We start from the raw sequence: 22,754 nt of genomic DNA, 5'->3' as shown, positions 1-22,754 counted from the left end.
GGAGTGGGAAGTCGAGGTCTTAGTCATTATTACTATTTTGCTACTTAAATATTATTTGAAGCATTACAGGGGAATGTGAAAGTACAAAAATTTGTATCGTGAAGAATATCAATCCCCTGTATTTTTAACAGCACTTTGGTCACTTGCAAATTAAATCGGAGTTTCAGGACTTCTTAATATATTTTAAGATATACGCTACAAATGAATGGCAAAAATTCAAACCTGACTTTCTATTGCTGATGTACATCAAGCCGGATGCCAGCGTGAATCCTTTCCTCCCTCCCATTTTTCTCTTTTTCCCCTCATCAATTTTCTTCCATCTGCTCCTAAAGGCACTTGTGGAGTATGGTTTCCCAGGCACAAGTCACCTTCTGGTACCTTACCCAAGTGGCCAACATTCACTTGTGGGTTGAACAATGAATGTCAGCAGGCACAGGTGGGCAGCATTGCTGAGCCTGATCCTGTCTATAAGTTACATGTAGCACTTAATTATATAATATATACACACACATCCATGAGATGGCGATCCAGAGTAGGTACTCTGACTACTTTTCCCCTCCACAACCCAGGAGCACGAAGGCTAAACCTTAAATCATTAAGGATGCATTTATACCACAATTGTATCGTTAGTACAAAGTGGTTTTCACTTGGCACTAATGCTACTTAAATAGTGTAAATGCAGCCTAAATCAAGAGTCACAGCCTAACCTGGCATTGCAAAGAAGCATTCCCTGGAGAAGGTTTAACTGGATAGGAAATGGCTGATTTAATTTGTAATAGAATTCATAAATTTGAGCAATACCCAATAGAAATTTTAAAAAATTCAGAACATATTCATGGTCAAAAATTAAAATTAAGTATCTTACCATTGATAGGTGATTCAAGAATTTTGCAAAAAATATTCCGTTTGTTACTTATTAAAGGCTTCTTTCCATGCATTTCACTTGTGCTACATTTCACAATACTCGCAGAAGTGTTAGGAGAGGCTGCTGGTTCAGACAAGGTTCCTTTGTTAACAACCTCCGAGTCTTCTGTAACATTGCTCAGTGCAGGATTCTGGGAAATCACCAGATCATTTTTAAGCAGTGGGTTGAAAGAAGTCATACCACAGAGTTTGAGGGGGGGACTTTTTTCTTCTGGTGTTGCAATGGATGTAAAAGTTGGAGAAATGGCAGAGGAAACACAATGATCAGGCTGACAAATTGGAGAAAACAGAGCAACTTCTTGTGTTGTCAAACATTGTTTTTCATTATGAGGCAATGTTTCTATTTTGCTTGTTTTTAAGGGAGTGTGTTTCAAAGACACTGGCGTTGAGCAATCTCTCATTACTGCTGTCCCTGCTGCAAATAATTTTGAAGTAACCATGTTGATGCAGTTTTCCCGAATCCCAGGGTTGCATTCATCTAGTTCTGTCTTTGTTACTTCTGTGTTTTCAGAAGATGATTTGCCTGCAAGATGTTCTGAGAATTCAGTGGTTTTGTTGTAAATAGTATTGGTCATTAAGACATCACTATTTTCATCCGCGTCTTCAAATGAAAAGCCTAGTTCAAAGTTAACGGAAAATAGTTCATCTGAACAATTGTACATGTTATTGTCATCAGCAACAGGTCTATGCTGGTCAACGCTTGAATTTTCACAAAGCATGTGTCTTTGAAATGATTTATGCAAAAGTGACCTGCATGTTACATTGTGTTCAGTTTCTCCATTTTCCAAACTTTTATTAGTGACTGTTTGAACATTTTGTGGTGGTTCATTCAACACAGTAGACTGCCTCTCTAGTCCAGAGACATCCTGTGTGATTGCACAATTTTTGTAGTCAGGAACACAAAGAGTAGAAAGGCCATCAAGTGATGGTTCATCTTCAAACAAAGGCAAGCTCTTCTCAGATATAAATGGTATGTCATTTATAGAATCCTTGAGGGTCTTACTGTTTCTGCTTTTATTTTTATCAGTCGAGTTATGATACTGGTGTGAAGGATCAAGTAATTCTTCTTGGTTTACACTTAATTGAGCTTTATAATCTTGTTCCAAGTCTTCTTCAATATTACTATCAAATAAATCATCCCAGGAAGGACTGGATCCTGCGTTAACATGATTACTCAAATCTTCAGGAAAGGCCTCCAGCTCTCTGCAAGTTACTAAATCTGTTGATTTAATATTGATCGGTGGTGAACCACTTAGGAATTGGTTGTCTCCTTGGTCAAGTTTTAAAACATTTACTGGTGGCGTTTGTGAAATATCTGATTGCCTTTTATTTCCTTCATAATTTACTTCTTCCCAAAAAGGAAACCTGTCTAATGAAGGAGGAGACATAGTAAGAAATGAGGTTACGTTTTCCAAAACCATTCCAACACTGGTGGGACCGTGCCTTACTGAATCATAATTGGAATGCTCAACACCTGGTGAATAAGAATGTCTGGTTCTTCCTGGATCTGTACTTGAGGATCTTTGTTGCGGACTGTGGTCCTGAGTTACGAGAGAGTCTGGGAGATAAAACAGTTTGGACAGACTCATCCCATTAATTGCTGTTTCATTAACTAGACTATTGTGTTCTGAATCGACAGGGTTTGCTGCATGGTATTTGGAAAAAAGATTGCACGTTCCAGCTGCTATTATTTCCCTCATCACGTAATCATTTATTGGTTCATGGTGGTGGTACTCTCCATTTTCCTTCTTCTTCATGCCAACACTTTTCCATTCAGTGTTTGTCGGTTTGCTTGCAGCGGAATCTACATTCAAATTGATTTTCATGTGGCTCTCCAAGATTTCCCTCATATCTGACCCACTGAAGCAAGTCGCTTCCTGTACATCATTATTTATGTCCACTTCAATTTCTCCCTCTGGCTGATCGATCGGTTCACCTGGTTTTGATGCATAACCCTTAGAGGTAAATGCAGTTTCTTCGTCTCGACAATTCCTAGAAACACAATATGGAGACTTGTGTGTTTCTTTGGAGTTTGCCGTTTCAGGACAAGAGGACGAACATTGAACTTTTGTCCTTTTCATTTTACTGGTGTTAAAAATAGAGTATTCCTCATCTTCATTCGTTAATGTGTAATGATTTTGTTTCACACCATTACTTATGCATTTCTTTCTCTCACGTCTAGGCTTCATTATCTGATCCATTTTACGTTTATCTCGATTATTTGCAATGGAAATAGATGCAACTTGGGGTTGTAGCGTGAGAGTTGCTTCAAAAATATCATCCATATTTAAATAAGACATAATGTCTAATGAATAGCTGCAGTCTTTCTGGAACAGAAATACAAATTATTAAAGGCAAGATTAGACATTTAAAACAAACCTTACTTTAAAATAGTGTACAAATTTGATACCCATATTTTTAAGTTGTACATTACAACTCTCATTGGTATAAAAAGGTGGACTGGTATGGAGGACTTTAAAAGAGGGGAAATAGACTTCTGCAGTGTTTTACCCTTATTCTCTAACAGTCTACGTGTTTCATTGTCAGTTCCTGGTCTCCAGTAGTCATAACCTAAACTTACGGCATAACTTCTTCATACTTAAGAGTCAGCAGCTTATGGAACAGACTGACATCACCGGCATTCAACTCAGAAGTGGCTCAGTCAATCCCCGATTCAGACAGGAGTACAGGGATTGGGTTTAGGGCAGAAAAAGATCAAAGTAATGGTCAGTGAGTCAAGAAACAGGACCTGAACAATTAACCATACTGAATGAACTGAAAAATCATTCCTACATTATGTTCCATCTAGACAAGGATAGTAGATGGATGGGATTGAGATGGAGCTGTAGACATGAACCATTAAACAGTATTTACTTCTCTAAATGCAAGAACATAACAGTCACTTTGCAATATATCATTTATTACACCCTATGAAACTGCTTCATGTTGGGCATCTCCCTAGCGCTACCGGAGATCTGGCAGTTACTTTAACCTGAGCCACTGACCATGTAAATTTGCACCAGATTTTGCCATTTGACCCTAATCTGAGCTTCAACCCTCCATATCCCATCCATCATCATGGCCAGCTATCTTCAGCTCTAGCACTGCCTCCCAGAATCCTTATCTCAGATCACAGAGCTAGTCTCTTGAATTCCAGGCTCGGCTTCTCCAACGTTCTCCTTCCATGATCTACCATATAGAATTGAACCAAATCTCCACAGCCGGCATCGTAAGTCCCATTCAACTATCACCTCCATCACATCCCTACCTACCTTCAAAAACTCCCTCCAAATCATACCTCCACTAAATGTTCTATTACTATTGTTCATTGTCCATTTTTCTCCATGAAGGGAAGTTTTCTATGATAAAGGAGCTATATAAAAAGTTAAACTTGTACTGAACCTTGGTTAGACCACACGGAGTACTGTGCACAGTTCTGGTCTCCATATTATAAAAAAAGAATAGAAGTATTGGATAGGTGTCAAAAGATTCACAAGGATGATACCAGAACTGAAAGGATATTCTTATCAGGAAAGGCTGAACAAAGTTAGGTTCTTTTCTATAGAAGAGAGAAGGCCGAGAAGTGACCCGATAGAGGTCTTAGGGTAGACGTAGAGAAAATGTATCTATTTGTGGGGAATCCAAAACTAGAGGTCATAAATATAAGACAGTCAATAATAAACCCAATAGGGAATTCAGGAGAAACTTCTTTACCCAAAGAGTAGCAAGAATGTGGAATGTACTGCAACAAGGAGTAATTGAGGTAACTAGCATAGATGCATTTAACAGGAAGCTAGATAAGCACAAGGGAGAAGGGAATAGAAGGAGATGTTGATGGGGTTAGATGAAGTAGGGTGGGAGGAGGCTCGTGTGGAGCAGAAACGCCAGCATAGACCAGTTGGGCCGAATGGCTTGTATCTGTGCAGTACACCTGATGCAAGCTGTTGAATTTACTTCTTGCAGCACTGGGTCTCTCTCTTGTATCCATTTTCCTTAGTTCAGCAATAAAGGTTCTGGAATATACATGTGTGACTCAGAATATTAGATATCAATCCTGATGGCCCTTTTGTTTGTCAAGCAAAAGGTGAAAATTTCTGTAGTGGGACATGCGACAATAAATTGCTGCTCATAAGCAAATAACTAGAACTTGTCAGATAACTATGATTTCTGAAATAAATAAACCAATCAGAACAGTAGCTGACCTAGAAAACTGGTCAGAAAACCAGTCCAATTTAATTGCAATATCAACAGCTCTTGGGAAAGATCAATTCTAATTGTAGCTGTTTAGAATCATACAGCACAAAAGGAGGCCATTCGGCCTTTCGTGCCTGTGCCAGCTCTTTGAAAGATCTGTCCAATTTAGTCCCACACCCCAGCTTTTTCCCCATAACACTGCAAATTAGTCCTCTTCAAGTACAAGTCCCATTGCCTTTTGAAAGTTCCTATGGAATCGGATTCCACCACCTGTTCAAGTAGTGCATTACAGATCTCAACAACCCTTTGGGAAGAAATTTCTCCTCATTTCCCCTCTAGTTCTTTTGCCAATTATTTTAAATCTGTGACCTCTGGTTACTGACCCACTTGCCAGAAGCAACAGTTTCTCCCTACTTGTTCTATTAAAACCCCTCTTAATTTTGAATACCTCCGTTAGGTCTCTCCTTAACCTTCTCTGCTCTAAAGGAGAACAATGCCAGCTTCTCCAATCTCTCCACAATATGAAGCCCCTCATCAATGGAACCATCCTGGTAAACCACCTTTGTACTCTCTCCAAGGCCTTAATATCCTTCCTAAAAAGTGTGGCGCCCAGAATTGTACACAATACTCCAGCTGAGGGCTAACCAGTGATTTGTAGAGGTTTAGCATGACTTCCTTGCTTTTGCATTCAATGCCCCTATTTACAAAGCCAAGTATCCCATACGCTTTCTTAACTGCCTTATCAACTTGCCCTGCCACCTCCAAGGATTGGTGAATATGCACGCCCGGGTCCCTCTGCTCTTCCACTCTTCTCAAAATAGTACCATTTAGATTATGCTGCCTCTCCATTTTATTGTTTCCGCAGTGCATCACTTCACACTTATCCGCATTAAATTGTATCTGCCATGTGTCTGCCCATTTCACCAGTCTGTCTACATCCTCCAGAAGTCTGCTACTATCCGCCTCACTATTTACTATGTTCTCAAGTTTTGTATCATCTGCAAACTTCAAAATTGTAGCCTCTATACCCAAGTCCAGGTCATTTATATATAAAAAGAAAAGCAATGGTCCTAAAACCGATCCCTGGGGGACCCCACTGCATATTTCTCCCGAGTCATAAAAACACCCACTCACCACTATTCTGTCTCCTATACCTTAGCCAATTATGTTTTTTTTTTAAATTCGTTCATGGGATGCGAGCGTTGCTGGCAATGCCAGCATTTATTGCTCATCCCTAACTGCCCTCGAGAAGATGGTGGTGAGCCGCCTTCTTGAACCGCTGCAGTCCGTGTGATGAAGGTACTCCCACAGTGCTGTTAGGGAGGGAGTTCCAGGATTTTGACGGTGTGTGTCTTGGAGGGGAACTTGGAGGTGGTGGCGTTCCCATGCGCCTGCTGCCCTTGTCCTTCTAGGTGGAAGAGGTCACGGGTTTGGGAGGTGCTGCCGAAGCAGCTTTGGCGAGTTGCTGCAGTGCATCTTGTAGATGGTACACACTGCAGCCATGGTACACCAGTGGTGGAGGGAGTGAATGTTTAAGGTGGTGGATGGGGTGGTGGATGGGGTGCCCCCCCGCCCCCCCAATTCCCATTGACTTACTAGGGCTCCTTGTTGCCGCACTGTCAAATGCTGCCTTGATGTCAAGGGCAGTCACTCTCACCTCACCTCTGGAATTCAGCTCCTTTGTCCATGTTTGGACCAAAGCTGTAATGAGGTCAGGAGCCGAGTGGTCTTGACGGAATCCAAACTGGGCATCAGTGAGCAGGTTATTGCTGAGTAAGTGCTGCTTGATAGCACTGTCGATGACACCTTCCATCACTTTGCTGATGACTGAGAGTAGACTGATGGGGCAGTAATTGGCCGGATTGGATTTGTCCTGCTTTTTGTGGACAGGACATACCTCGGCAGTTTTCCACATTGTCGGATAGATGCCAGTGTTGTAGCTGTACTGGAACAGCTTGGCTAGAGGCACGGCTAGTTCTGGAGCACAAGTCTTCAGCACGATAGCCAGGATGTTGTCAGGCCTATAGCCTTTGCTGGATCCAGTGCGCTCAGCCATTTCTTGATATCATGTGGAGTGAACTGAATTGGTTGAAGAATGGCTTCTGTGATTGTGGGGACCTTAGGAGGAGGCCGATATGGATCATCCACTCAGTACTTCTGGCTGAAGATGGTTTCAAACGCTTTAGCTTTGTCTTTTGCACTCATGTGCTGGGCTCCACCATAATTGAGGGTGGGTGTGTTCATAGAGCCTCCTCCTCCTGTTAGTTGTTTAATGATCCACCACCATTCATGACTGGATGTGGCAGGACTGCAGAGCTTTGATCTGATCCGTTGATTGTGGGATCGCTTCGCCCTGTCTATAGCATGCTGCTTCCGCTTTTTAGCATGCATGTAGTCCTGTGTTGCAGCTTCCCCAGGTTGGCACCTCATTTTTAGGTACGCCTTGTGCTGCTCCTGGCAGGCTCTTCTACACTCGTTGAACCAGGGTTGGCCCCATGGCTTGATGGTAATGGTAGAGTGAGGGATATGCCGGGCCATGAGGTTACATGAAATATAATTCTTCTGCTGCCCCACAGCGACTCATGGATGCCCAGTTTTGAGATGCTAGATCTGTTCTGAATCTATCCCATTTCGCACAGTGGTAGACCGTGAAGACGGGACTTCGACTCCACGATGACTGTGTTGTCATGGACAGATGCATCTGTGACAGGGAGATCGGCAAGGACAAGGTCAAGTAGGTTTTTCCCTCATGTGGTTCTCTCACCGCCTGTCACAGGCCCAGACTGGCAGTTATGTCCTTCGGGGCTCAGTCAGTAGTGATGATACCGAGCCACTCTTGGTGATGGACATTGAAGCCTGCCCAGAGTACTTTCTGTACCCTCGCTACTCTCTGTGCTTCTTCCAAGTAGTGTTCAACATGGAGGTGCACTGATTCATCAGCTGAGGGAGGGCAGTAGGTGGTAATCAACAGGAGGTTTCCTTGCCCATGCTTGACTGTAGCCATGAGACTTCATGGGATCCGGAGTTAATGTTGAGGACTCCGAGGGCCACTCCTTCCCGACTGTATACCAATGTTCCGCCACCCCTGGTGGTTCTGTCCTGCCGGTGGGACAGGACATACCCAGGGATGGTGGAGTTTGGGACACTGGTTGAAAGGTATGATTCTGTGAGTATGACTAGGTCAGGCTGTTGCTTGACTAGTCTGTGGGACAGCTCTCCCAATTTTGGCACAAGTCCCCAGATGTTGGTGAGGAGGACTTTGCAGGGTCGACTGGGCTGGCTTTGCCATTGTTGTGTCCGTAGCCAGTGCCGAGGTCGATGCCGGATGGTCCGTCCGGTTTTATTCTTATTGTTTTTCATAGCGGTTTTTTACCGAGTGGCTTGCTAGGTCATTTCAGAGGGTCTGGAGTCACATATAGGCCAGACCAGGTAAGGACGGCAGATTTCCTTCCCTAAAGGACATTAGTGAACCAGATGGGTTTTATACGACAATCCAACAGTTTCATGGTCAACATTACTGATATTAGCTTTTTATTCCAGATTTATTTAATTAACTGAATTTAAATTCCCCAGCTGCCGTGGTGGGATTTGAACTCATGTCTCTGGATCATTAGTCCAGACCTCTGGATTACTAGTCCAGTAACATAACCATTATGCTACCGTTCCCATACAATGGTTGGTGGTAACGGCTGGTCTCTCATGATCGCCAAATTGTGGAGCATGCAGCCAGTCAGCCCTCCTCGCCCTCTTGTCCCTCCCTCCTCCAGCAGCTGGTGCTGCTCTGCCAGGCCTCATCCATTCCTCCTCCAGACCAAGGGGGGAACCCCTAATAAGGTCCCCATGACCAAACACACTTCCTCCTGGTGACTCCTATAGGTTTCCAATAATGTACAGTAGCACAGCACTCACTCTCTTTAGGTGAAGTCCTCAGAGAATCTCCAGAATAAATGTTGATAGAGTGTTGGTGAAGTCTTGACAAAACGTTTCAGAAAGTGTCCCGACGTGCATCAAAAGTCCTCTTCAAATGCAGTGTAGTCAGTCGATCGCCACCAGCATGTGAACAGTGAAAGCCGAGCATGGCTTTAAGTAGCACTTGCAATCCTCACCAATGACTTGTTTACTCCTGTTCAGCTGGTCGCTGTTAGGAGAGGTCATTAATTGCAGCAAAAAGGGGGTGCAGCTTCTTTAATAATTGTTAGGTGCCACTTTAATTGGTCATCAGAGCCTTAATCATCCTTGGGGCAGCCATTCCTAGCGCATGTTTCAACTTCTTTACCAAGATGACATCTTGCGCTAAACACAGTCTAACCAGGCGTTGCAGTTCAAGACTTCATCTTGGCCACCTCAGAGACTCTTTAGCACCTGAAGTACCCGGGATAAATCGCCCCCATATTGTATAGATGCTAACTTAATTTCAGATGAGTAATTGCCTTCAGTTGCTTTCTTAAGAGTTGTATTCAGTTGCAAGCTTTATTACGGACATGCGTTACAATGCAGCTCACAGCGCCACATGCACCTGTTCCCTTGCCAACAAAAATTTGAAAATACATTAACGTCCTTTTGCAGTGAACTTGACGTAGGTGCTATAAAACTGAATAAAGAATCCAAGTAAAGTAATCATTTGCAGACCTAATCCTCATATATACTGTTCCAGTTTCTATAGTAACCAAAAGGTACACCAAAGCCCAAGTTGTGATTTTAATATCGTTAACAATGGCTTTATTTACATCCATAAAATCAGGTCAGCAAGTCTGCACCAGAAAAACATCCAACTCAGACAGCAGTGTTTTAATTTTCATGATGCAGATATTATAAAACCAATGAACTAAAAAAAAAATAGAAAATCCCAAAACACTATTGTATGCTGATTTACTGAATCTAATTTACAAACTGATATTCAATCTTTTCTTTAAAGTATCAGTAACCTTTTGACATTTCAATCTATTGTTTTTTAAAAAAAATTGATTTATTCCATTTGAATTCAAACACTGAATTTGCACTGAGTAATTAAAGCCAGTTTTAAACTTGTAAAAATTGCTTCAGTAAGGTTCATTGTCAATGTTACTGTAGTTGTTTTGTCCTCAAATGACATTTTTGTACTGAACGAAGGAAACAGAAGAGAAAATCAGTTCTAGTTCACAACTGCTTGCATTTTTCTCCCTTTATGTGACTGTTGTGCTCAAAGTAGGATACTGGAGAAAGGAACACTTTCCATTTCAGGCAGCCAAATCTGCATCAACTACTGTGCATCCAGATCAACTCTGCTAAAACGTGCCCCAGCCTCAACCCCAGAAGAACATCTCCTCCTACCTGAATGTTGTTCTTCACTCCAGTTTTCATTAGGGAATGGGCTCACAGCACAAAATGGTGGGAATGGGCCCATAGCACAAAACTGGTGTGCAATGGAAAAACAATGCATACTAGTACAGTAGCAAGATATTGATACTAGGACCTGACCAATACAAGCCAAACGTATTTCACTTATTAATATTCTTACGGCCAGATGACAGGAGATTCCATCCAGTCAGTCTAGGCTAGATTCAATACTATCTAACCCACTGCCCAACATAGTTACTTTCTTTCCTTCCCTTAATTTCCAAAACAATAAATTATTGGTTCATCTGATAAATACAATTCATAAAATTCATTCCTTACTATACATTTCAAATCAAATTGTGTGATATTTGTTTGATTAGAATCATCATAGATACATGTAAAAGTTGAAACATCAAACCTGCCATCAGAGCAATTGTGCAATGAGATTTTATATTTAAAAACTCTTTGTTTTGACTGATCTATAATGCAGATTTTTGTTGCGCACACACAAAGCAGATTTTCATCCGAGTTACAGTTTCATTGTTAAAGGAAGAATAAAACAAATAATGGGAAAAAAATGGGGATTTTCCATCAGACTCCTCATGTGCCTCTTACAGCTACTCAAGAATGCGTTGGTGCTGTTCTGGGAGTAGGCCAGTCATGAGGTGCAGTCTGGAAGGCACTCAAAAAGGAAAGAACATGGGAGATAAGGCAACTTATTCTAAAAATATGTAATTTAGAATTTTACTGGAAACAAATTTACCTGTGCATTTTACAATTGTTATTGCAGATTGTTAAGTAGTCTTTGTGTTCAGTAGATAACTAAAAGCTACATTCAATAGATGATCTCACTGACCTCTTCTTGTCTCATCAGATCGATCATGTCCATAATGCTTATGAAGTGGTGGCAGCGATCGGAATGGTCAACCAAATGGGTAGAAAATGGACGACTTTGCCAAAGGCTCCACTCTGACAAAGAAAGCTCATGAATTCTACCACTCTCATGTTCCTATAACATACATATAGAAAGAACTTAAATAACTGTAGAGTTAGATTTTTCTTCTATTTTCCCCCCACTAGATCCTAGTCTAATTCTCTTTCTGTACTAAAGGATAACTGAAGTAACAAAAATTTACACATCAAATTTTGGTGAAGGCAGAAACCGACTTCAAAATTTGCAGACATTTTCCATTTTTCCAGGAATAATGCCCGAATACTACTATTACTTATACAACAACAACTAAAAGCTACATTTATACAGCGCCTTTAATGAAGAAAAATGCCCCATAGCACTTCACAGAGGCGTAATAAGACCCAAAAAAAACGAATACCAAGCCAAAGGAGGAGATATATGATGGAGTGAACAAATGTTTGATCAAAAAGGAGTGTCTTCAAGGTGTGGAGGTAGTTGGGGTTTAGGGAATGAATTCCAGAGCATGGGACCTAGGCGGCTGAAGGGACACCACCAATTTTGGGGCAGGGGTGGTACAGGCCAGAGTCAAAGAAGTGGACCAACAGGTTCGAGGTTCTTACTCCCTGTGGGGACAGGAGCAGGGACTGCAGGGAGGATGAGCAACCTGGCCACAGCACCGTGGAACGGGGGGCCATTCAAGAGGGGGGAGTAAATAGAAATGTTGTAGTGGTAGGGGATAGTATTATTAGGGGAATAGATAGAGTTCTCTGCAGCCGAGAGCGAGAGTCCCGAAGGCTGTGTTGCCTACCTGGTGCCAGGGTTAAGGACATCTCCCCTGGGCTGGAAAGAAACTTGCAGTGGGAGGGGGTGGATCCAGTTGTCATGGTCCATGTTGGTACAAACGACGTAGATAGGACTAGGAAGCCGGTTCTGTTAAAGGAGTATGAGCAGCTAGGGGTCAAATTAAAAAACAGAACCTCAAGGGTAATAATCTCTGGATTATTACCTGAGCCACGAGCGAATTTGGCTGGGACAAATAAAATTAGAGAGTTAAATGCGTGGCTCAAAGACTGGTGTGGGAGAAATGGGTTTTGCTTCCTGGGACACTGGCACCAGTACTGGGGCAGGAGGGAGCTGTTCCGTTGGGATGGGCTTCACTTGGCCAGTGCTGGGACTAGAGTCCTGGCGGATCATATAACTAGGGCTGTAGAGAGGGCTTTGAACTAACTAGTTGGGGGGAGGTTCCTAGAGAGCAAATAATAAAAATGACAACAGAGAAGGTCATAGACTTAGGTAGCAGTGGGGAAATTAAAAAACCAGAGCGTGTCAGGAAGGGGCAGAAGGTATGGAGTAAAAGGTAAAGTAATAAAAAGGGCAAAAGCAGGAACTAAGTGTCACAAAACATATTTGAAAGTTCTCTATCTGAATGCACGTAGCATTCGTAACAAAATAGACGAGTTAATGGCACAAACAACTACATATGGGTATGATCTTGTGGCCATTACAGAAACATGCCTGCAGGGTGACAATGCCTGGGAATTAAACATACCAGGTTATTTAACGATCAGGAAGGACAGGCAGGAAGGAAGGGGAGGTGGGGTGGCTATGTTAATAAAGGAAGGAATCACTGAAATACAGAGAAATGATATTGGGTCAAAAGATCAGGATAATGAAACAGTTTGGGTGGAGGAAAGAAATAATAAGGGGGAAAAAACACTAGTGGGCGTAGTCTATAGGCCTCCGAACAGTTGCAACTCTGTTGGACGGAGTATCAATCAGGAAATAGTTGAGGCTTGTAATAAGGGAACATTATAATTATGGGGGATTTTAACTATCATATTAATTGGACAAATCAAATTGGGCAGGGCTGCCTTGAGGATGAGTTCATTGAGTGTATTAGGGATGGGTTTCTTGAGCAGTATGTAACTGAACCGACCAGGGGGCAAGCAACCTTAGATCTGGTCCTGTGTAACGAGACAGGATTAATTAAAAATGTCCTAGTAAAGGATCCCCTTGGAATGAGTGACCATAACATGGTTGAATTCCATATTCAATTCGAGGGTTGGATCTCAAACAAGCGTGCTAAGCTTGAATAAAGGAGACTATGAAGGTATGAGAGCGGAATTGAGTAGAGTGGATTGGGAAAATAGATTAAAGGGTAAGATGATACATGATCAGTGGTGTACATTTAAGGAGTTATTTTACAACTTCCAAAAAATATATATTCCACTGAGAAGAAAAGGGTGTAAAAGAAAAGACAGCCATCCGTGGCTAAGTAAAGAAATTAAGGATAGTATTCGACTAAAAACAAGGGCATATAAGGTAGCCAAATCTAGTGGGAGGATAGAGGATTGGGAAAACTTTAAAAGACAGCAAAAAGTAACAAAAAGATTGATTAAGAAAGGGAAGATAGATTATGAAAGTAAATTAGCAAAAAATATAAAAACAGATAGTAAGAGTTTTTATAGTTATATAAAAAGAAAAAGGGTGGCTAAAGTAAATGTTGGTCCCTTAGAGGATGAGACTGGGAAATTAATGGTGGGAAATATGGAGATGGCAAAAACACTGAATGAATATTTTGTATCAGTCTTTACAGTAGAAGACACTAAGAATATCCCAACACTGGACAAACAGGGGGCTATAGGGGGGGAGGAGCTAAACACGATCAAAATCACTAAGGAAGTGGTACTCGGTAAAATAATGGGACACAAGGCGGATAAATCACCTGGACCTGATGGCTTACATCCTAGGGTCTTGAGGGAAGTGGCGGTAGGGATTGTGGATGCATTGGTAATAATTTTCCAAAACTCCCTGGAATCAGCAATGGTCCCGGCAGACTGGAAAACTGCTAATGTAACGCCCTTATTTAAAAAGGGCAGTAGACAGAAGGCTGGAAAGTATAGACCGGTTAGCCCAACATCTGTGGTAGGTAAAATATTGGAGTCCACTTTTAAGGAGACAGTAACAGGACATTTGGATAATCATAATTTAATAGGACAAAGTCAGCATGGTTTTATGAAGGGGAAGTCATGTTTGACAAATTTGCTGGAGTTCTTTGAGGAAGTAACATATAGGGTGGATAAAGGGGAACCAGTGGACGTAGTGTATTTAGACTTCCAAAAGGCATTTGACAAGGTGCCACACAAAAGATTATTGCTTAAGATAAAAAATCACGGGATTGGGGGTAATATTCTGGCATGGATAGAGGATTGGCTATCTAACAGAAAGCAGAGAGTTGGGATAAATGGTTCATTCTCGGACTGGCAATCAGTAACTAGTGGTGTTCGACAGGGGTCGGTGCTGGGTCCCCAACTCTTTACAATCTATATTAACGATTTGGAGGAGGGGACCGAGTGTAACATATCAAAGTTTGCAGATGATACTAAGATGGGAGGGAAAGTAGTGAGTGAGGAGGACATAAAAAACCTGCAAGGGGACATCGACAGGCTAAGTAAGTGGGCAGAGATTTGGCAGATGGAATACAATACTGGAAAGTGTGAGGTTATGCACTTTGGCAGGAAAAAATCACAGAGCAAGTTATTATCTTAATGGCAAGAAACTGGAAAGTACTGAAGTACAAAGGGATCTGGGGGTCCTGGTGCACGAAACTCAAAAGGTTAGTATGCAGGTGCAGCAAGTGATTAAGAAGGCCAATGGAATGTTGGCTTTCATTGCTAGGGGGATAGAATATAAAAATAGGGAGGTATTGCTTCAGTTGTACAAGGTATTGGTGAGACCGCACCTGGAATACTGCATACAGTTTTGGTGTCCATACTTAAGAAAAGACATACTTGCTCTTGAGTCAGTACAAAGAAGGTTCACTTGGTTAATCCCGGGGATGAGGGGATGGACATATGAGGAGAGGTTGAGTAGCTTGGGACTCTACTCATTGGAGTTCAGAAGAATGAGAGGCGATCTTATTGAAACATATAAGATTGTGAAGGGGTTGGATCGGGTGGATGCGGGGAGGATGTTCCCGATGATGGGATGATGGGTGAAACTTGAACTAGGGGGCATAGTCTTAGAATAAGGGGCTGCTCTTTCATAACTGAGATGAGGAGGAACTACTTCGCTCAGAGGGTGGTAGGTCCATGGAATATGCTGCCCCAAAAAGCTGTAGAAGCTACATCATTACATAAATTTAAAACAGAAATAGACAGTTTCCTAGAAGTAAAGGGAATTAAGGGTTACAGGGAGTGGGCAGGAATTTGGACATGAGTCTAGGTTCGGATCGGTCATGGCCCTGTGGGTAGCGGAGTTGGGCCCAGGGGCCGTGTAGCCTGATCCTGCTCCTATTTCGTGTGTCTAATTCTGTTAGATTCAGGAGATGGTTCAGTGATAGTAGATTGGCGGTTAGGATCAGATCAGCCATGATCTTATTGAATGGCGGAGCAGGCTCGAGGGGCTGATTGGCCTACTCCTGCTCCTATTTCTTATGTTCTTATGGAGTGTTTGGGAGATTACAGGGCTCGAGGAGGTTATGGCGATAGGGTTGGGCATGGCCACAAACAAATTTAAAATTCTCATCCTCCTGTTTAAATTTAAGTTAATGGGGGAATAAGAGCCAATATAGCTATGCGATGATTGGGGTGATGGGGACTTGGTGTGGGACAGAATATGAGCATCAGAGTTGTGGATGAGCTGGAGCTTAAGGAGTGTGTTAGAATAGTAGGAGTCTGGACGTGACAAAGGCATGGATGAGTGTTTCAGCAGCAGATGGGCTGAGATAGAGGCAGAGGTGCGCAATGTTACGGAGGTGTACATAGCGTTCTTTATGAGGATGTGAGATTGGAAGGTCAGCTCAAGGTCCGATAATAGGTTGCAAACAGTCTGCTTTAGCACGAGACAGTGGACGGGGAGAGGGATGGAATTGATGGCAAAGGTATAGAATTTTTTGAAGGGAGACAAAGACGATGGTTTCAGCCTTTCCAAGATTTAGCTGCAGGAAATGATGACTCATCCAAGGCTAGTTGCCAGACAACCAGTCTGACAACAGAGGTAGTGGAGAGATTAAGATAGAGCTGGGTGTCATCATGTTATATGCGGATAATTTCGCCAAATTACAACATACAGATGAGAAAGAAGTGGAGACCAAGGGTAGATCCTTGGAGAACTACAGAGGTAACGGTGCGGATATGGGTAGAGAAGCCATTGTTGGAGATGTTCTGGCTATGATCGGATAGGTAAGAGTGGAATCAAACAATCAAAGCCCCAATAGAGGCGAGTTGGAGGAGGATGGTGTGGTTGAACATGTGAATGGCTGCAGAGAGATTGAAGAGGGATAATGCACCATGGTTAGACACAGGATTATCAGAAAGAAGAACCTGCTTGATGATAAACTGTTGAAAAAGCATGAAGTACACAGTCTTCAAACTAAGTGCAACAAACTATGCATATATGTTAAATTTTAGATTACTACTAAATTTCACATACAAATAGAATATTGGCATCATCCTTCAGTTAAGAAAATGATTTACAGCTAATATCCCTTTAAGGAATTTACACCAACACCACCATTTGTCAGTGACTTTCTCCATATATTGAGAGACACCATGTTGCCAATGAGGCCTCTCACGCAGCCAGTGCATATCAGAAAATCATTGGCAGTGTGCAAGCACAACAGCAATATGGAGCCTTGTAAAATTCATCCTTCTATATAAGGCATCATTCTGAATTATGCCATTAGTTGTTTGGTTAGAGAAAGCAAAACAGACATTGAGGTTAATCACAAGAGAATATTTAGCACAGATGAAAGTAGCTTTAAGTAGCACTGTCAAAGAGAATTAACAAGATGGTAATTAGAGATCCAAGAACCAAGTCTTCCTCAGCAAACACTACAATTTATAGAAACATAGAAACATAGAAGATAGGAGCAGGAGTAGGCCATTCGGCCCTTCGAGCCTGCTCCGCCATTCAACGAGATCATGGCTGATCATCCATACCCCTAGCACCCGGTCCCTACACCGACAGCCCTCCCACCCAAGCCCTATCCCCGTAACCCCACGTATTTAATCCCCCCTAACACTAAGGGTCAATTTTAATCATGGCCAATCAACCTAATCCGCACATCTTTTGGACTGTGGGAGGAAACCGGAGCACCCGGAGAAAACCCACGCAAACACGGGGAGAATGTGCAAACTCCACACAGTCACCCGAGGCCGGATTTGAACCCGGGTCCCTGGCGCTGTGAGGCAACAGTGCTAACCACTATGCCACCGTGCTTTGTGGTGGCCATGAGGAAACAGAAGTTGCAAAAATGTCCATTTCCAGATGAGCGTTTGTTGAAAGCGACTTTCCTGATTCTTGTAGCAAAGTTTGACAACTGATTGCTCTGGAAAGTCCCCATTAGGCATATTTCTGGATAATGATAAAGGTCAAAAATGACAGATGCTGGTTAAGCAGAGTCCACTTGTGAAACTACCCATTACTCCTGGAGCATCCACCTCAAACATTTTATTTCCTCCCACAAATAATGAGCACAGGGATCCAGAGGATTTTGACAGAATTAGTGGCAGATTTATATGGCATCATAAAGAGCAGGTGGAACCACATCCTTCTTCACTTATTTGTGTAACTTACTACCAGTGTGTCATCTGTCCAACCCCTCACCAAGTTCTTGCTATTTGAGAAGCAGCAGAACTAACTAGAGACTATGCACCAGGATATGCAAGGTTGGGGCCACACATCTGCGTCCTGCTCCTGGATTCTATCCTGACTGAACGATTGGTAACAAAACAAAACCCTAGGACACCATAAAGTCACAGGAGCAACACATTAATTTTCCTGACCTGGTAATATACAAGAACACAGAAAGCAGCCTAGTAAAGAATAGGCAAGATGACCTGATTAAGAAGGACAACATTACAATACAAACTTGCTAAAGGGAGAACACCAATTCTCTACGCTTCATCAACTTCTATAGCGGGGCTTGAACCCAAAACCCTCTGACTCCGGCAAAAATGCTACTGAGCCAAGCTGGCTCAAAACTTGATCTGTGCTTCTTTGAAGAATCCAAGGTTCCACTACACATGAAAGTCAAAGTTGAGGAAGGTCATCTAGACCATTTCAGTTCATCCAAAAGGAACTCACCATTTCCCCTGGCCCCCCCCCGATCACAACGTCACTTAAATAACTCTCTGTCGCTGGACTCCTCTGAGGGAACACCAGAACTGACCAACTGGCTAAGGCAGGCCTCCTTGATAAACTGCAGAGAAAAAATTGTCGTGGCTACTAGCATCAGGAACTAAGTGAAAATGAAACTTTTCATCAACTAATAAAAGATTATGGTGCTATTACTAGAACTGTCTACTATAAATTACACTAAATTAGTTAAGAGAATACTGATGAACAAAGTAAAGAAACTTTTGTTGGTGCATATAGACAATAGAAGAATTTAGTGTGCCTTTCAAAAAGAAACCTTATGCAGAACAGATTGAGATCATCTGACTATAACGATCAGCACTATGGTACAAACTTATTAAACTGTGGCTGAATGAACAAATGAAGAATTTTGGTAGCTTACCACAGCTTCTGGTTCGTCCTTTGCAAACTCAAATGGAACTGGAACTAATCTTGGTATCCCTAAATCATCATTTTTCAATCGGAATTTTCTATCCCAAAATTCAAATTCTTCTGGAGTCAACAAACCATCTTCCTTGGACTTGGTCTGTTTTATCGCTAAGAACAAAAGCAAAAATGTACCTTTACAGTAGCAAATGATTTCAACAGGCCAGTTTTTAAATATTTTCTTCAAATTTCTTATTTTTTTAAAATTAGTTTTAAGATAATTTCAAATGTGTATGTATTTTTAAAATCAGTGCATCACCTTCAGAGAAACTAAGGAACAGAAAGTACTTTTTAAAAAAACCTCCAATGGTCTATGCCAAGATATTCTAGAACACTCATTTCCTCAGTGGATTATCCCCAGTAAGCTCTACCTTTAAGGAGGGCAGTAATGGGGAAAAAGTGTCAAGGAAGTCACCTTGGCCTCTTTTCTCTCACCCCCTACAGTTTGAATGTAATGCATTAAACATTTAGTATAACATTATTCATTCAGCCTTCAAAATACTGTTACACTGAGAGAGACAAAGGGCTCAGCAAAAGAACCTAGAATGGAGATGCTGCTGGATCGACAGAATTGTGGATATCTATAAAGATGCATGATTAACAGTAATGTTCTTGCATGCCACAACTTGGAGATCCACAATTCCAATTTCATCTTGCTTTGAAAAAATTCATCACAAACACTTAAAAATGTAGTACTGGCAGTTGTGAGTTAGCTTGGCTCAATTGGTAGCATTCTCTCCAGAATCAGAAGCTGAGGAGTTAAAGTCTTACTCCAGGACTTGATTCTGTCTGACGCTCCAGTGCAATACTAAGGAAGTGCTGTGTTGGTGAAGGTTCAGTCCTTTGAAGGAGACATGGCTAACATGGATGTTAAAGACCCAGTGGAACTATTTAAAGAGAAGGGAATTCTCCTAATCTCCGAGGCAATCTTCCTCCTTTGACAACCACTACCAAAAACAGATCAACAGATCATTTCGCTCAGTGGTTGTGGGATCCTATGGGCTACAAAATGGATGCCGCTTTTAAATACATAAGTTACTACACTTTGAAGAAATTCATCGTCTGTAAGGCACTTTCAGATATTTCTCAGGAGACGTAAGGTACTATTTCTTTTTTATTCGTTTATGGGATGTGGGCGTCGCTGGCAATGCCAGCATTTATTGCCCATCCCTAGTTGCCCTTGAGAAGGTGGTGTTGTGCCGTCTTCTTGAACCGCTGCAGTCCATGTGGTGAAGGTATGCCCACAGTGCGGTTAGGGAGGGAATTCCAGGATTTTGACCCAGCGACGATGAAGGATCGGCGATATACTTCTAAGTTAGGATGGTGTGTGACTTGGAGGGGAACTTGGAGGTGGTGGTGTTCCCATGCGCCTGCTGCCCTTGTCCTTCTAGGTGGAAGAGGTCGTGGGTTTGGGAGGTGCTGCCAAAGAAGCCTTGGCGAGTTGCTGCAGTGCATCTTGTAGATGGTACACACTGCAGCCACGGTACGCCAGTGGTGGAGTTAGTGAATGTTTAAGGTGGTGGATGGGGTGCCAATCAAGCGGGCTGCTTTGTCCTGGATGATGTTGAGCTTCGTGAGTGTTGTTGGAGTTGCACTCATCCAGGCAAGAGGAGAGTATTCCATCACACTCCTGACTTGTGTCTTGTAGATAGTGGAAAGGCTTTGGGGAGTCAGGAGGTGAGACACTCGCCGCACAATACCCAGCCTCTGACCTGCTCTTGTTGCCACAGTATTTATGTGGCTGGTCCAGTTAAGTTTCTGGTCAATGGTGACCCCCAGGATGTTGATGTTGGGGGGATTCGGCGATGGTAACGCCACTGAATGTCAAGGGGAGGTGGTTAGACTCTCGCTTGTTGTAGATAGTCATTGCCTGGCACTTCTGTGGCGTGAATGTTACCTGCCACTTACCAGCCCAAGCTTGAACATCGTCCAGGTCTTGTTGCATGCGGGAATGGACTGCTTTATTATCTGAGGAGTTGTGAATGGTGCTGATCACTGTGCAGTCATCAGCAATCATCCTCATTTCTGCCTTTATGTTGGAGGGAAGGTCATTGATGAAGCAGCTGAAGATGGCTGGGCCTAGGACACTGCCCTGAGGAACTCCTGCAGCGATGTCCTGGGGCTGTGATGATTGATCTTCAACTACCACAACCATCTTCCTTTATGCTAGGTATGACTCCAGCTAGTGGAGCATTCCCCCCCCCGCCCTGATTCCCATTGACTTCAGTTTTACTAGGGCTCCTTGATGCCACACTCGGTCAAAAGCTACCTTGATGTCAAGGGCAGTCACTCTGGAATTCAGCTCCTTTGTCCATGTTTGGACCAAGGCTGTAATGAGGTCAGGAGCCACATGGTCTTGGCTGAACCCAAACTAAGCATCAGTGAGCAGGTTATTGGTGAGTAACTGCCGCTTGATAGCACTTTCAACGACACCTTCCATCACTTTGCTGATGATTGAAAGTAGACTGTTAGGGCGTTAATTGGCAGGGTTGGATTTGTCCTGCTATTTGTGGACAGGACATACCTGGGCAGTTTTCCACATTGTCGGATAGATGCCAGTGTTGTAGCTGTACTGGAACAGCTTGGCTAGAGGCGCAGCTAGTTCTGGAGCACAAGTTGTCGGGGCCCACAGCCTTTGCTGTATCCAGTGCGCGCAGCCGTTTCTTGATATCACGTGGAGTGAATCAAATTGGCTGAAGACTGTCTTCTGTGATGGTGGGGACCTCAGGAGGAGGCCGATATGGATCATCCACTCGGCACTTCTGGCTGAAGATGGTTGCAAACGCTTCAGCCTTGTCTTTTGCACTCACGTGCTGAGCTCCACCATCATTGAGGATGGGTATATTCATGGAGCCTCGACATCCGTTAGTTGTTTTAATGGTCCACCACCATTCACGACTGGATGTGGCAGAACTTTGATCTGATCCGTTGATTGTGGGATCGCTTAGCCCTGTCTATAGCATGCTGCTTCCGCTTTTTAGCATGCATGTAGTCCTGTGTTGCAGCATCCCCAGGTTGGCACCTCATTTTTAGGTACGCCTGGTGCTGCTCCTGGCATGCTCTTCTACACTCGTTGAACCAGGGTTGGTCCCCTGGCTTGATGGTAATGGTAGAGTGAGGGATATACCGGGCCATGAGGTTACAGATTGTGGTGGAATACAATTCTGCTGCTGCTGATGGTGGTCCACAGCATCTCATGAATGCCCAGTTTTGAGCTGCTAGATCTGTTCTGAATCTGTCCCATTTAGCACGGTGGTAGTGCCACACAACACGATGGAGGTGTCCTCAGTGTGAAGACAGGACCTCGTCTCCACAAGGACTATACGGTGGTCACTGCTACCAATACTGTCATGGACAGATGCATCTGCAACTGGTAGATTGGGAAGGACAAGGTCAAGTAGGTTTTTCCCTCGTGTTGGTTCTCTCACCACCTGTCGCAGGCCCAGGCTGGCAGTTATGTCCTTCAGGACTTGGCCAGCTCAGTCAGTAGTGCTGCTACCGAGCCACTCTTGATGATGGACATTGAAGTCCCCCACCCAGAGTACATTCTGTGCCTTTGCTACTCTCAGTGCTTCTTCCAAGTGGTGTTCAACATGGAGGAGTACTGATTCATCAGCTGAGGGAGGGCGGCAGGAGGTTTCCTTGCCCATGCTTGACCTGAAGCCATGAGACTCCATGGGGTCCAGAGTCAATATTGAGGACTCCCAGGGCCACTCCTTCCTGACTGTATACCATTGTGCTGCCACCCCTGGTGGGCCTGTCCTGCCGGTGAGACAGGACATATCCAGGGATGGTGATGGAGGAGTTTGGGTCATTGGCTGAAAGGTATGATTCTGAGTAT

General features: G+C 43.1%; 1 protein-coding gene across 2 annotated transcripts in view; it reads right to left on the bottom strand.

Annotated features, from left to right (window-relative positions):
- The window catches only part of fancm (FA complementation group M), a 133,019-nt gene that overhangs the window by 26,583 nt on the left and 83,682 nt on the right, over positions 1-22,754 (bottom strand). For both annotated transcript variants that reach the window (XM_086002919.1, XM_086002920.1), the window contains exons 12-14: positions 18,870-19,024; positions 11,291-11,443; positions 866-3,251 (exon numbers count right to left, since the gene is read on the bottom strand). In XM_086002919.1, the coding sequence (XP_085859045.1) occupies positions 866-3,251; positions 11,291-11,443; positions 18,870-19,024 (2,694 nt within the window). The remainder of the gene's footprint in view (positions 1-865; positions 3,252-11,290; positions 11,444-18,869; positions 19,025-22,754) is intronic.

The sequence above is a fragment of the Somniosus microcephalus genome, chromosome 12 (genome assembly GCF_052327205.1).
Source record: "Somniosus microcephalus isolate GS21.2 chromosome 12, FLI_Smic_1.0, whole genome shotgun sequence".
NCBI lineage: Eukaryota > Metazoa > Chordata > Chondrichthyes > Squaliformes > Somniosidae > Somniosus > Somniosus microcephalus.
This window is presented reverse-complemented; position numbering and strand designations above follow the sequence as displayed.